Here is a 15551-nt window from a genome sequence, read left to right as displayed (position 1 = left end):
AAGACTGTGAGTATGAGAACTTATTTTGAAAAAAACATAGGTGACAGTCATAAAAGGTAACACAGTATAGCAACGAAATTTACTAATCCCATAATAAAAGCCTAGATAAAAAATTAGAGTTACTGTATAGAAATTCTGAACAAAATCCAGGACTATTTGGCAAGTTTTAGATATGTGGGAACCAAAAGGACTTGTAAGGAAAAGAGAAGTAGAATTAGGTTCAATGCAAGCTATCCTTGCAGTATTATCAGTGTTTCTTCAACATTATTTTGAAGGCCAATGCCTTTGACTACGTTACAGAAATCTCTTAAGAGTTTGCCACAGTTTCTGTTAATTGTTCAAGCCTGAGAGCTGTAGCAAAACTGGGACTCCTATGTAGATATGCCACCAGGTGCTACCTTCATTTTGCCTTTATACTGGCCAAGTTATCAAACTACTGTGAAATACTCTTAAAACAGAGGTGACTGATGTGGTTCTGGCAATGATGGGTTACATTTAAAATGTGGTGTAATACTGTCAATATAACGCACAAAGATTCTCACATTTCTATTTATACAACATAATGTGTTTATGATGAACTGAGATTAGAGCTATGTTAAAGATTTTAAACAAAGCATAAAAAGTTCTTGCTAAGTTTTATATAATGTTCCAACCCTGAAAAGCACAAAACGTTGTAAAAAATTTTGTTCTTGGTGTTACACAGGTATGACTGCCTCTATACTGAATCTGATGCAAATCTTGATGTGATTAATGGTTTTAGTTTTGACATAACACAAAATTCACATCACATAATCTGTTGAAATTATATTTGGCAAAATTGTTCCTGAAAATTTGAGCTAAAAACTGGAGCAAAAAACCTTGAAAATGAAACCTGAGTGCAGGAGTGCAGCAGTGAGAATCCAGAGACACTAAAATTGTTCAAAATAACTCCAGAGTCCAGTGAAGAACCTGGCCTCAGCCTAACCTGGTGTTACCAAATGTCAGCTGGGAGCAGGCTGCTACCAGTTTAACTCACCCCAGAGGGCAGCCTTGGAGGGAGCCTGGGGAATCCGTACTCTCATCTGATACAGGGTGGGATCCTGAAGGGGACTTCTGCTTTAGAAGTGCTTGGTGATCTCTCTGTGTTTCTCAAGTCCCCCATCCTTCAAGTAACCATAGTTGTGTATTGACCCTAAACTGGCAGAGTTTAGCCAGCCAAAACAAAGAGCTTTACTCGCTGTAATTTTAGATGCTATTTGTGCATGTTTCAGAAGGAGCACGGGGTGTTAGGCTTTGTCAGCTCAGAAGCGGCAACTGGGCTTACGGCACATTAGTCCTTTCTTTGCTTTGACACCTCCACATGTGTGAACTGCATTTTAAGATGCAGAGATAAGACTGACAACACCACAGACATGAAATGGCCATAGAAAATTACTTCATTAAATAAGCAGGACATGAGTTGATTCTAAAATCTCATATAGTGATTTTATAATCACTATAAATTAGGTTTTAGAATTAGAAAATCACTATATCTAGATAAATGAGAAGGAAACTATTTTCTCATTATAGTTTAAATGGTCTTACTGAAGTAAAAAAAATGAATGCTATGAGTATCTTGCAAAGAGTATTTATTTCCAAAAAGATTAATCTGAGACCATGCATATCAGATCATGTGGGAAAAGGCTGAGGCCATAACCAACATCACACTACCCTCAATATTCAACATCTGTTTCCTGTGCAATTGCCAGAACCATTATCAGCATCACAAATGAACCCTGACAACAAAATACCTTTTTTGTGAATTAAAAATAGAATGAAAACAGAAAATAATCTGCTGTTCAAGTTTTGTCTGCTTGGAAAACACAGAAAGCTAGAGATTTGATTTTTAGGTGTTGAACAGCTCTGCATTTGAAGGAACTTTGGGCACAGAGATCTTGTAAGACTCCTTAGAGTTTTTCCCAAGATATTACGATCTTGCTAGATCTCATATATTAAAGCAAGGTTTTATTGGAAAGGAAACTTTTAAGGAGCAGCCATTACTTGTATGTGTGTTGCAATGGAGATGTGATATTCACAGTCAGTAAAAGTAGGAAAATATAGATATTTGTGATGGTTTGTGATGAAAAAGGTAGTAGTAGCCAAATGACACTGAGGCAAACAAATTTCAATATACCTAATGGAAAGACTTGAATTTATTTCAAGAGTATTGCACTGTTTTGCTAAAAGGAAACAGTTTCCCATTTTCTGCTATATGATCTTTGACATAATGATAGTTATAAACTGTCATTTGATTTTGGTAACGACAGAAAAGTTTTGCATTGTTTTAGAAAGCCTGGCGGGACGGAGAAGAGGTCAAAACACAGCAAAAAGAGCCCAGTTCTACAAACAGATGGAGTGGCCTAAACACAGTTCTTTGTTCAGAGTTTGGCTAGATGTTACGGTCTTTTTCTACATAAGAAATGATAATAACAATAAACCATAAAAAAAAAATCAAACTTACCTTAACTGTGGCCCCAGGAAAGAAAAGCCAGTTGCCAGTATCCACAGGATCAAGATTATCTTCTAACACAACTTTTCTGTGAGCAGCATTTATGATCAGGATGTTGTCCAATGCCCAGCAGGCTTCATAGACATCGCCAGCAGGGACATAGTCCTGTTTCCACTGAAAATGGATGTTCTCTCCTTTAGCATCTTCAGGAAGGTACAAGATATGGATGATTGTGCTGACATTGGAAGGAGCACTGAAAAGCAATGGTATGGAATTAAAGCAAGTTTAAGACACAGCCAGGAACACTTTCTTCCCTCATTTAACACATTTACCAAGCGAGATGGAGTTATGCAGTTGATGTCCCTAGTATGAGGAGAGGTATTCTGTGGATATTAGAAAATATATACTGTGAGGCGTAGTCCCACTGTGCTAGGCAACATCCATAGCCAGAACAGAGGCAACCCACACCACGGAGAACTTGCAAGCTAAGACAATAGGTGCAGATGGATGCAGATGTTTGGAGGGCAGGAAGAAACAGTCTGACAGCTTTCATACTTGATGCTGAACTTGGCTCACTGTCAGGTGCTTTGCAGATACGGCAAAAGGGAGCATTAAGGAACCATTTGATAAAAACAAGTCTCCCAAAATTTGATTTTTCCATGAGCTTTCACCAAAAGAAACTCCTGACTTCTGATGCCTCACTCTCTCACAGATGATGATGGGGCAGAACAGCAGGGGGGAAAAGTTGGGAATTTTCTCTGACCAGCTTGCCCTTCGAATCCCACTCCTCTGCCATCAGGCTAATTCTGTGGATGGGGAAGTCCAAGCTGTTTTTCTTTTTAAGTTCTGCTTCTAGCAATACAGAAGAAACAACATGGTTGTTTTTTCCTTGCTGCTGTTTCTGTGATGGAGCAGCAGTGCTGGGAAATTGGGAGAGGAGAGCAGGACCTGGAGAATTAGGCAGTGAACAGGGTCTTGAAGGAAGTAATGCTGAGAATTACTATTTTTGTTCTATTAAGGAAATGACATATCCTAGAATTTCATGACAGCAGAATTAATACTGCCTGGTGGTGCTCTGTTCCCATACGGAAAGGGAGCCAGCTACATTCAAACCTCAGGCTGAAAGGAGATACAAAGTTGGGGTTTGCAAGATGCCAGCTCTGCAACCTTTACTTTGCCCTAGCGATGCCTCGATGGGTTAATAGCTTGGGCACCTACATTCAGAGCTGACTGAGAACTTGCTTGTTCTAGAAGGAAACAGAGGCACTTCTCTTTGTAAAGCAAAACACTAGAGCATAGTGAAATGCCCAGAAGCAACTCTGTTTGGCCCATGTTCACACCCAGAATCTGTCCCCACAAACCACCTCACACTTGCTAAATGTTATGTCATTCACCCGCAACTGGAACGCTGCTCTGAGATGTCGTCCTCATTCGCCCTGAGCCCTGGGGACTCTGTTCGCATCCAGCACCAACTTCCTCTCTCCCTCCACTGTGGATCCAGAGCTGAAGTCACATCGACCACCCCACACCGACCACCCCACACCGACACCTTCCCTTCATTGCACACTGACCGTTTTGGCGGCCTATGCTACCTCACCCCCGTTCCCCCATCATTCACCATCGCTGCAGCTAGCACAGGGAAAGCCACTGAAGCACATTTAAATAAATACTGTAACTCATAAGGGCCGCAGGAGAAAATAGCATCCTTTCATAATTCATCTTCTTCTCTGCCTTGCGTGACATTGCTCTGTTGACCTATTTTCTACTGACAGCTCAAGCAGTCAGCATTAAAGCAGCATGGATCAAGCTGTAAATGCATTAACTTCATAGATTTGGGCTTTCCAAGGCTTACGTTTGCACCATCACAACTGAGCTTCCTGGCTTGCAGAGCTATGAGAGTGACTGAACTGACGTTATGGTTGGGGCATATCATTTTGCAGCAATGCAGGAAAGGGTATTGAACAACTACTTTGTGGTAGCCCCAGTGGCTTGGTTTCTTGGTACTCTTGGTTGCTATTTCTGTGAGGTAATGATTAGCACCATTTGTATTACTTAAATTTTTCTTAATTTGTGCCTTTGTCAATGAAAGCATAACCAGGCGCACAAGGAGTGGGAGGATGAGACACTGGAATCCAGAGGCTTGCAGCTAGAGTTTTGCCTACTTATCAGAAATTTAGTATCCCCTTACTCTGCAAATCATCTCAATGGACATAAACAGGCTCAAGTAAATTACCTGTGTAGCAAAGACATTAACTAAGGTAATGCAGCAAGGCAAACTGAACCATTCTGTGGACACTAAATATATACTGCAATTTTTCTTCCCAGTTGTATAACTTTGTACATACGTCAATGCACAAAATAACTTTCTCAGTATTATTTAATAAAATGTTTGCTCTGCTCTTAGAAGAATCTGTCTCCAATACTGATTCTCTCTTTAAAGGTGTGCATATCACAGTAAAAGATTTTTAAATCCCCATTCATAATCCTTTGTGCTTTCATATAAACCTGCTTGTTTAAAAAACAAGGCATATTTTACCATAATCTTGTTATTATTAGAGTGTTAGGACCCAAGTGTTCATATCAAACTGTAAAATATTATTTTTATTGAACATTTTATCCTACCAAAGTAGTAACCCGCAACATTATAAATTGTTGTTCTTGCTGAGATTAAAAGCAGTGCTAAAATACAAAAGCAGTCATAGTTTTGGTTTGGAATAAAGCAATCATGAGGAGAGCACAACGAATCTGTATTTCCTGGAGTTTGGTGGGGCAACAGAATGAAAAAAGAGTGTCTATGAATATGATAAAGTGCTTTACTTTTACTTTAATTGACTTACATTTTATTCTTAAGGATTTCACTGTGTTCTCAAAGTATTTTTAAAATCAAAAGTTAAACAATTTAAAGTTCATTAAATGTTTGATCTGAAGTTCACTGTTATCTGCTGGTTTCAATGAGTTTTGGAACAAACTCTTAATGAGGACTAGGAATATAAATTGATTTGCCCAGTGTCACACGAGAGGCTTGCAATGCAATACGGAACAGGACCTGAACCTTCGCATTATCAGAGCTGCATTTTAACTCTAAAGTCATTCTCTTCCTTACTGCCTACAAAATCAATGGATGAAATTCTGATTTACCAAAACCAGTGGCAGTTTTGCAATTAGCTTTAGTGACCGTAATTTCACCCCTCATTTTTTAAAGTGTCCAAATAAATGAGAATCAAAAAGCTTACAATCAAAACGAGTTCTAAATACAAGTTTTAAATAACGCCTGCTGAGTCAGAATGCATGAAAATGTTTAAAAAGCTGTAACAAACCTAATCTTCTCCAGCTGAGTCCAATCAGCAGAACTGTTCTTACTGTAGGACACTGTGATGCTGGGATCTGAGTAACTAAAGCGACATGAACCCGATCCTGCAAAAAGCAATGAAATTAGAAGTGTTACAACACAGTGAAGCAATAAATGATCCTCCAATAAGTTGTTATTGACTGCGCCTATGTCAACATCATCACTTCTCTGTATTTTAAAGTGCTTTGACTGATGATGAAATTTCCTGTGATCTGTGCTAAAGGTAAACACAAAATAATGCATGCTTTATGAGTCAGAAATAAAGTAGAAATGATAAATCACAGCAGTGCTATGTAATCTCTGCAAATTTCCCAAGGGAAGCCAAGCAAATTACTTAACACCCCCCACTGCAGGACCCCCCCCCCCCACACCATATAATGTTTAAACAAAACCTCCTTATTAGAGAGTAAACTACATGGCATTATTTAAAGGAAAACAGTAAAAGACTGGTTTTATTATATTACTATATAGAAAAGAAAAATTCCAGAAATAAAAAACCAGTGAGTCATAGGAAAATGTACACAGAATTACTGGAGCCAAGAGTAAATATGCTCTAGGAATTAAAAAGAATAAAGATGTTACAAAATTAGTTATTTCAAGGATACCCAAAGAGAATTAAATTAAGAAATCATTCCATATACTCACCAGAGCCTATAATTAATAATAAACATTTGATGCTGATCTGGGAATCTCAGAACACTTTACAAAAATGCACTAATTAAACCTTATGGCACCCCTGCAAGGTAGGGTAATATATTTACTTTTGATTTATAAAAGGCTGCCTCTGGGTGTTGTCACAAAAGATGAGCTTAACAAATAATAAAGGGGACAGTCAGGATAACAAAAACTGGGATTGAAGAATTCAGCCTACGAAACATGATAAACAACCCGAGAGGTAATTAAAAACATTAAGATCCTTCTTCCCTCTCAAACATCAGATAATTCATCAATCTCAGATAATTCAACATCCAGCGAAATGGGTAAATCCTAACCTGTGCTCCAAGATTAAAATGTCTACTTCCTCGCCAGGTTCAAATGTGAGATTCAAAGGACACCCAGCCATCAGTGGCCAGACCTCAGCTACCTTCCAGATTTCAGAGTAGCAGCTCTCACTTAAACAGCACCTCTGAGCAGGCAGGGTAACACTGAGTGCGTACCACAGCTTAGCAGCCAGCGCTGGTATGCTATGTATTATGTGTGCTGCGAGTACGGTGTAATTATGTATGCCCCAGATGTGTTCAGTCACACTGAAAAGCCGCTATGTGTGTGTCTATACACATATATATACATGTATATATATACACCAATGTCCATAAACAATTTCACACTACCATTTTCCAACTTGTTTCTGCAATGAAATAAATGGCCTGATTAGAAAGGTGTTAACCACTTGCAGGAGAGACGCCGCTCATGCATTTAAGGTGCACATGTGTCATGCCGTGCCCTGCTTGCAGCCGCAGCTCCCCCAGAGGTAGCTCCCGCTGGCAGCTCCCAGCTCTAAGTGATGCACGGGACTGGGGTTTCTGCTCTGCGAGACGGATCACGCACCACTGCAGGAGGAAAAAACCCCAAACATGGGATGAATTCTGTCTCCTTTGAAATTACGGAGATCTCTAATTTTGCCTGATACCTCACCTAGCAGCCTGGAAATGACCCACAGAGTTTTTTCTTGTATCTTTTACTAGTGTTAAAACGTAAATATGAAAACAGATAGTTGTGAACAGCAACACTTGCGCTCAGCACGCTCAGCTGGTCTGATACGTATTCTTGCTGTAACGAGGCACAGAATAATTAACACCGCCAAGCCAGCAGGACTTGAATTACCAGTCATGTACCCAAAATGACTACAAAGCAACTGCCTGGTTATTGTTTACTGACAAGGCAGGTTTTTTTCTATCATATTAAAACTGAATGATGTCAGGAAAAGCCTTTACATCCAATATTTACCCATCTGCTGAGCTGGTCTACTTTACTGAGCGACATCTGTTGTCGGTTCCTACTTTTGTGGCATGTAGGAGTTCCAAACTTTAATCACACTCAGCTATTTTATTTCAGGGGAATTCGGTTCAAATTCAACTTCAGCTAGTTTAACCACTTTGGCTGGCAAGAGGCTGAGAGGCAAAACAGCAACATACTGAGTTTTCTGTGATACAAAAATTAAAGGAAGAATAACATAGACAATAAAAATAACCAGCTATATAGACTTATAAAAGTGTGCCATTTCAGTTATTGTTTAAATCAACTCTAAAACAAAGCCAAGTCAAAATATGCCACCAAAAAGAATGGAGAAGACCGTATTTCCTAAACATACTGCAAAGAGGATAGGAAATAGGTGTTCCCTATCAGTACAGTCAATATGAAAAATGTTACCTTTTAAATCTGCACACCCTCAAAATTACACGATGAAGATAAAAGTTATTGCTTCAAAGAAATGGAAGCACTGAAAAAGGGCTTTGTAAGATAGATATGCTATTTCACATATGCTATTGGAAAGAGAGCAGTGGAGACAGAACGAAAAGAGGGGAGTGAAGTGCTATTTTATCATTATTTTAATAAGCAGGACTGGTTGTACTAAGAGTAAAATTAGTTTGGGAAAGACATCAAGGTCAGTGTAGGTAGCAGTTACTGGCCCTGAGGACCAATAATTGTATTTTTATTAATGTTTAAACTCTTTCATGTACATTCTCAACTCAAAATCATTAAGATAGCAAGATTATTTATCATTTAAATACCTAATTCTCCAAAACCCTAGCTGGCAATAAAAAAAGAATGAAAGTCATTCCTCTGAAAAAAAAAATCATCAATGAGTATCAGATATCATTCATTGCCATTAGAACTATATTTTTAAATATACAAGTAGTATATGGGTCTGGTGCTTGCATCTTTTACAAAACCAACATTCATCCTAGCCTACGTGGATTATCACCAAGAAAAGGGAGAAAGCTTGACGTACTCTAGGACAGGATTTGCGGAGATGCTATTGAAAGCCAATGGCTGAACTAATCCTGAACTAGTATTACTTAAATATTCTTGGAAATATGCAGCTTGGATATTTGCATCTATTTTGACCAGCAAAAGAATATTCTGTCATGGCAAACAAATAGATGATTTCCAAAATTCCTGTAGTAACCCAGCAGAAACTGAGGGCAGATTCACCCAGGGCCGTGGCGATGTCCTTCAGGCGGCTTCCAGGGATGGTAATAAACAGTTTGTCAGCTCTGAGCAGAGCATCAGGGGCAGGATGTCACACTATAAATCTTCATACCCTCCTGCCTCCAGGGAAAAAGTTGTGCAAGACAATGCAAAACCTTTCGAATGAGCCTCGAACATACACGTTTTAATTCAGGAATGCCCAGGTTTTGAATTAGCTGTGAAAACAGGTCATGAAGGGTGCATAGTGCTGACCACAAAGAAGTCTACATCAGTAAGTCACTGCACTACAGCACGTAAAACACCGTTTGCTTCTCAAGCCAAGCATGGCACAGTGTGTCTGATGCTCTGCTGTGGTTATTGCTAGCTAAATCTGTCTTTCTAAGAGTTAGCATTTTACTTTCAATATCAAGGACTTGCGTGTGCAAATTACTATTTGTAAAAAAGAAAAAAGAGCAAAAAAAGAATAACGCCTCTCTTCTTTTCATATAGACAAGCTTTTTCCTTGGGTTTCAGAAACAAAGTATTTTCTTCCTTACAATGACTTACTCCTTTTGATAGGCCTCTAGCTGAAATTCAGAGATTTCTATAACTTTTGAAAAAACCTGAAGTAGAAACAACCTGCACAGGTATATTTTTAAATGGTATATTTGAAGGTAACAAAAGCTCAGTAATTGTTGTCTGCTATCCAAAATATTTAAGATAATTTTACCGGAATCACTGTAGCAACTATGAACGGTAAAACACCTTCCATTATAAAAAACAACTATTTTCATACATTGAATATTCTGAAACACAGATTTTTCTGGCCTACACTTTTTTGTGCTTGGATTTTGCCTGAAGGAAAATTCAATAAAATAAAGGTTACTCAAAGCTGAATCCAGACACAAAAGCTAACAGGGGACGGTTTTGGCTGGAGGAGTGTGGGAGTAAGCAGCTCCGGATTGCTGCTTTATTTGTTCTACCTAAACCAGACAGGAAAGCACAAAAAGGGAAAGAACAGTATGCTTCCCCCATTGCTTTCCTACCTGCTTGGGAGGATTTGTAACTTACAGCCAGGACCTGACTAGCCCCGTCCACCTGTAATATGTCCAGCTGTCAAGAATTCTCTGCCTTTTTTTTTTGTATGTCTAATTAAGCTGATTTTAGTTTCATTCAATGCCATCTAAAGCTACTAAATATTCTGCACACCTTGTTTTTTAAACTACCATGTAGGTAGAATTACTAAGAGCATATTATTGAAGGAGAAATGTTATCAAGGTGACAGAGCTACTGGTAAATAACGAAATTTCTGAAGGTCCTGATGTAAGGTAAGCCAACAGGGTAGCTCATCAAATACTCCTTATTAAAAGAGCACAATTTTCACCTCCAGGTGTTTGTATCCAAGAAGACAAAGGCAGGGAAAATGAATTCAAGACTCAGTACGGCTTTGCCTCCAACTGTGTCAGATTTACAGAAACCTGAGTCGGATGGCTGCTGGTCTCTGATTTCTTAACAGTGTTGGCTGGAAGCTGGTGTTTTGCTGAGATAAACCGGGTGCCATCTGCAAGGGAAGCAATATTTTCCTCCGTATAGGCTGTGATGTCCTCAGCCTCTTGACAACCTCTTGACAGTTTGTGCAAGTGGTTCAGTGGATAAGCAGAAGAGATATCTAATACTGGGCTTTAAGGAGAATGAGTCTAATTCGGAACTGTGCCAGAAATAAATTCGCACAGAAAATCGTAGAATGGCTTGAATTGTGTCATCACTGCGGTCTGAAAAATAAAAGAGAGCTCAAAAGAATCCTGTTTATCTAATACTAGGAGATTGCTTTTATTCATTTTGCTAATGTGATGAATGATGATTAGTCTTTGCTAAGTATTATGATTTGCTGATGTCCCTCAAATTAAGCCAGACTGGATAGTATAAATTACTAGTGGTCAAATTTGGCTGGCTTGCTAACAGTTTTGTCTTGCTTTTATTTCCAAGTTAATGAGCCATGCAGTCTGGTATAATAAACAATCTCTGGATCCTTATTTTTTCTAGGTATATGTTTATATTGGCTTCCAGTCAAGAACCAGATGATCTTAACCTCATTAAAAGATAGAATATTTTGCCCTGGATGTACTAGAAGCACTGAGACAAAAATGTGCAACTCACTGTTCATGCCATACTCTCGCTGAAAATTTCCTCGAGAGAAGGTGGTGACAATATATTAATTTTTCCATGAAGCCACAATTCTGAATTAAGTAACAAACGTGATTTTTAATTATATCACATTCTAGATTTTTGGACTTTTTTGTAAAAAATATATCTTATAGAACAAGTTTGGAGTACAAGTAATCATTTTCAGTGTAAAAATCTTTAAATTAAAAAATATTGAAAGAGGAATTTAAAGGGTCTGTCATTGCTTTAAATTATCCTTTAACTTCTTTTCCTGTAAGTAAAGGAAAAATGATGGACATTAATATAATAAAATATTTTTAAACAGGAAAGGCTTGCTTGGTCCTCACAACTGGTAATTCATAAAGTTTCAACAAACACCTTAAGCTTTTGCTTCTTGGGAAGCAGTAGTTGTTTTGGTTTGCAGGTATTTTCTTTTCTTTTCTTTTCTTTTCAAAAATCAATTGACCTGTTTAAAAGGTCTCAATTTCTGTGTATCATTCTTCTAAAAAAAATTCTGAAATGTCTCCCAGAAACACTGGGGGTGAAAATTTGACTGTGTTCTATTTGGTAATTTTAGCCTACATTTTCATGGAAAAAAATTAAGTACTTTCATCGCTGGCTTCCCCCCCGCCCCCTCACCCACACACAGGAAGAGGATTTTGACTCTCTCTGCCCTGTGCATGTTCTGATACATGAATCTGAAATAAAAACCCAACACATCTTAGGAAATAAAAATGTCAGTGGTGTTTGCCCTTGGTAAGGATCGTATGTACTCTAACTTTAGGGAGAATCCTGAATTTTGAAATGCAAAGTCTTAACCATTTGTTTTCAGCAGATTTCAGAGCGCAGCTAACTTTGGTTGTGCTGACAGCTTTAGACAGGAGCTCTGTTTCCGAAATACCGAGTTGCTATATCTAAACTAAAAGTTGACAAACAGCATAAAAGCCTTCCATCATAAAACTGTGAAAGATTGGAAGACTAATTATTAAATAAATTTGATAAAAATTAATCAGAAGGACTTTATGTCCCTGATATGATTCTTTATATCCTTGATATGATTATTATAAAAAAAATCCTCTTTTTTGCTGGCTGAAAGTCAGCTGCATGCCCTTGCAGCAAGGAAGACCAGCCCTGGGCTGTGCAAGCCCGACTGCGGGCAGCTGCTGGTGGGAAGTGATGGCTCCTCCTTCTTCAGTGCTAGGGAGACCACACGGAGCGAGCTGTGTTCAGCTTTGGGCTCCCCAGCACTCGGATGACACCGAGGCGCTACAGGGAGTCCCGCAGCCTCCAGGACGGTCGGAGGTATGAGGAGAGACCGACCCAGCGGCTTTGCTCCACCTGGAGAGGATCTCCAGGGGTTCTCCACCTTCAGAGAAGGCCAAAATGCAACCGGACGGGGCCTGAGCATCCTGACCCTAGCTGGAGGGTGGCCCCAGGCTGAGCTGGGAAGGGAAGCGCTGGCCCAGACGACCTCCAGCGGTCCCTTCCCACCTAAATTGGTCCCTGATTCCAGCTAACAGCAAAGGCACTTTTGATGAGAAGTGAAGGCTGAGGAAATACTTATCCTGCTCAATTTCCTTATAGTCTATTTATATTCAAAGATACGAAGTGCTTCCTGCCTTCATACAAATTCTTATTTGTACTCTTCTAATGAACAAGATCCGATCACAATTTACACTGCCTTTTGTGTGCAGAGCATCAAGTAGAGAAAAATAAACAAGGCAGAAAGCTGTATTTTCCCTTATGCCAGTTTCCAGTGTATTCTGATGTAAACACGCTCAGCTATTTCTAGTGAGTCTTTCCGAGATACAGCCAGCAGGTGTGTACTTGGGTGATGTAGCTGTTGCCAAATGAATAATTAAATGATGCTTCTAAATTTAACCATGTTCTTTAATGCACTAATATTGTATACAGTACCTTGGTGAAGGCAAAGTGAGTAAACTTGTCACATACATACATACTTGTTAGGTGTGTAATTGACACCCACTAATTACAGCTATGGAAAAAATAATATTATTAACTCCTCAGAAATACTCGTACAGTGGTGCTTGAATGACTGACCAAGCAGTAAGTCCTATGCTAAGTAAGCATTTTCTACCTGCATGCCATTATTGTAGGCTTGAACACTATTGTCATTAAATGCTTAGTGTCAGGTCCTATATTTAGAGACCTTCTAAGCGAGAGGGTCCCTCCTCAATGAAGCTGGGTAAAATTTAAATTGTACAGTCTTAAAGTAGTTCAGTTATTAAGCAGTACAGTAATATGTATCCATAAGGAGAAAGAGGTCGTTTGTTTAACTCTGTTTAGCAGTCTGGGTCAGCTGTAAAGGCCAATAGTCCAGAAAACGGGCACCATAAGAAAAGGGTATTAAATACTGCAGGAAGGTAAACGATATTTTATTCAGATCCCTGCAGTTATTCCATACTAGAGAAGCTGTATAGAAAACATACATTGGTCCCAATAATTGCTGTGTAAAATCATTAATATCAAGCTCTTAGAACAGTTTCCTTGCCTGCTTTAATGAAATTCCCTCTTATTGAGAAAATCTGGGAAGTATTTTTTCTCAAGCCGAGTCTTAAGCTAACGTCTCTCTCTTTTCTGAAACCCTATACAACAGATTGCCTGCCTTTAGCTTTATATGTAGGTAGATAATTACTGGTTGGGTGAAAGCTTTCTTTTGCAATGCCTGATGGGCTTTCTCTATTTTTATCTGCTTTTGCTCTCATGGAAATCTCTCTCCCCTCCCAGCCCCCCCAGCCCATTAGAGAAAGACTCAGGCACATTTTGCTGCATTGGGGGTTTCTCTTTTTACCCCCAAGAGCTACAGATGCTTTGTTGTTTGAGTTAATTCAAAAATGGACAATTTTAATCATACAGAAGTGTTATCCTAATACAGTGATATGAGCAGGATTAAGATGAAAGTCAGTCTGTAATCCAGCATTTATTATTTTCCGCACCCAGTTCCATAATGGTCTGCATCCGACCACAAGGAGGTGATTCACCACCTGCCTTAAAACAGCATCCTGCCATTTGTCTCTCTTTATCTTTTCTGCTTTTCTCCACATAGTAAATCTGTAACACTCACGGTTTAATTCGTAACAGTGGCAGAGAAGCTCTGGTATAGAAGTAATACAGACAGTGTTTCACTGTAACCTTGGACTAGCCAAAACAACACAAATCATTTCACTACAAGGCCATTAAAATGTCTTTCAAATACAGCATTAACTTTAAAACCTGGCTTCAATCTATGTATCTAGGCAGAGCCCTCTTGTATAACTCAGCAAAACCAATAAACACCACCTAACATTTCCAGTCATGCTATGTGAAGTGTGTTAGATGATGTTACTTACCTGTCTTACTCTTTCACATTAAATGTAATTTATAATTTATATATCTATGCAAAGGACATCTCTGCCAAAGAGGTGAAAACTAGTAGCTTTTGTGTTGGGCAATAGCAAAACACATTTTGGGTGGAGAGTCAAAAAGAGTATGAAAAAAATTAGTATTGTTTTATCAGGCAAAAGTAAAAATGAAGTAAATAGAAGAAATGCAGAATGGCAAATTACAGCAATTTTTACAGGAGAGGTGCCTGAGGACTGGAAGAAAGCCAATGTCACCCCAGTCTTCAAAAAGGGCAAGAAGGAGGACCCAGGGAACTACAGGCCAGTCAGCCTCACCTGCATCCCTGGAAAGGTGATGGAGCAGCTCATCCTGGAGGCCATCTCCAAGCATGTGGAGGAAAAGAAGGTGATCAGCAGTAGTCAGCATGGCTTCACCAAGGGGAAATCATGCCTAACCAATCTGATAGCCTTCTATGATGGAATGACTGGCTGGGTAGATGAGGGGAGAGCAGTGGATGTTGTCTACCTTGACTTCAGCAAGGCTTTTGACACTGTCTCCCATAGCATCCTCATAGACAAGCTCAGGAAGTGTGGCCTAGATGAGTGGACAGTGAGGTGGATTGAGAACTGGCTGAATGGCAGAGCTCAGAGAGTTGTGATCAGCGGCGCAGAGTCTAGTTGGAGGCCTGTAGCTAGCGGTGTCCCCCAGGGGTCAGTACTGGGTCCAGTCTTGTTCAACTTCTTCATCAATGACCTGGATGAAGGCACAGAGTGCACCCTCAGCAAGTTTGCTGACGATACCAAACTGGGAGGAGTGGCTGATACGCCAGAGGGCTGTGCTGCCATTCAGAGAGACCTGGACAGGCTGGAGAGGTGAGCGGAGAGGAACCTCATGAAGTTCAACAAAGGCAAGTGCAGGGTCCTGCACCTGGGGAGGAATAACCCCATACACCAGCACAGGTTGGGGGCTGACCTGCTGGAAAGCAGCTCTGTGGAGAAGGACCTGGGAGTGCTGGTGGACACCAAGTTAAGCATGAGGCAGCAACGTGCCCTTGTGGCCAAGAAGGCCAATGGTATCCTGGGCTGCATCAGGAAGAGT

At 39.7% G+C, this 15551-nt stretch overlaps 1 protein-coding gene across 1 annotated transcript in view; it reads right to left on the bottom strand.

The window, feature by feature from the left end:
- The window catches only part of RELN (reelin), a 306076-nt gene that overhangs the window by 133754 nt on the left and 156771 nt on the right, over positions 1–15551 (bottom strand). Inside the window, exons 9-10 of the mRNA XM_067299475.1 lie at positions 5785–5881; positions 2480–2720 (exon numbers count right to left, since the gene is read on the bottom strand). Of these exons, the coding sequence (XP_067155576.1) occupies positions 2480–2720; positions 5785–5881 (338 nt within the window). The remainder of the gene's footprint in view (positions 1–2479; positions 2721–5784; positions 5882–15551) is intronic.

This window comes from Apteryx mantelli, chromosome 1, assembly GCF_036417845.1.
Source record: "Apteryx mantelli isolate bAptMan1 chromosome 1, bAptMan1.hap1, whole genome shotgun sequence".
In the NCBI taxonomy this organism is placed as follows: Eukaryota; Metazoa; Chordata; class Aves; order Apterygiformes; family Apterygidae; genus Apteryx; species Apteryx mantelli.
The sequence above is the reverse complement of the archived record's forward strand: the minus strand, read 5'-3'. Positions and strand labels throughout refer to the sequence as shown.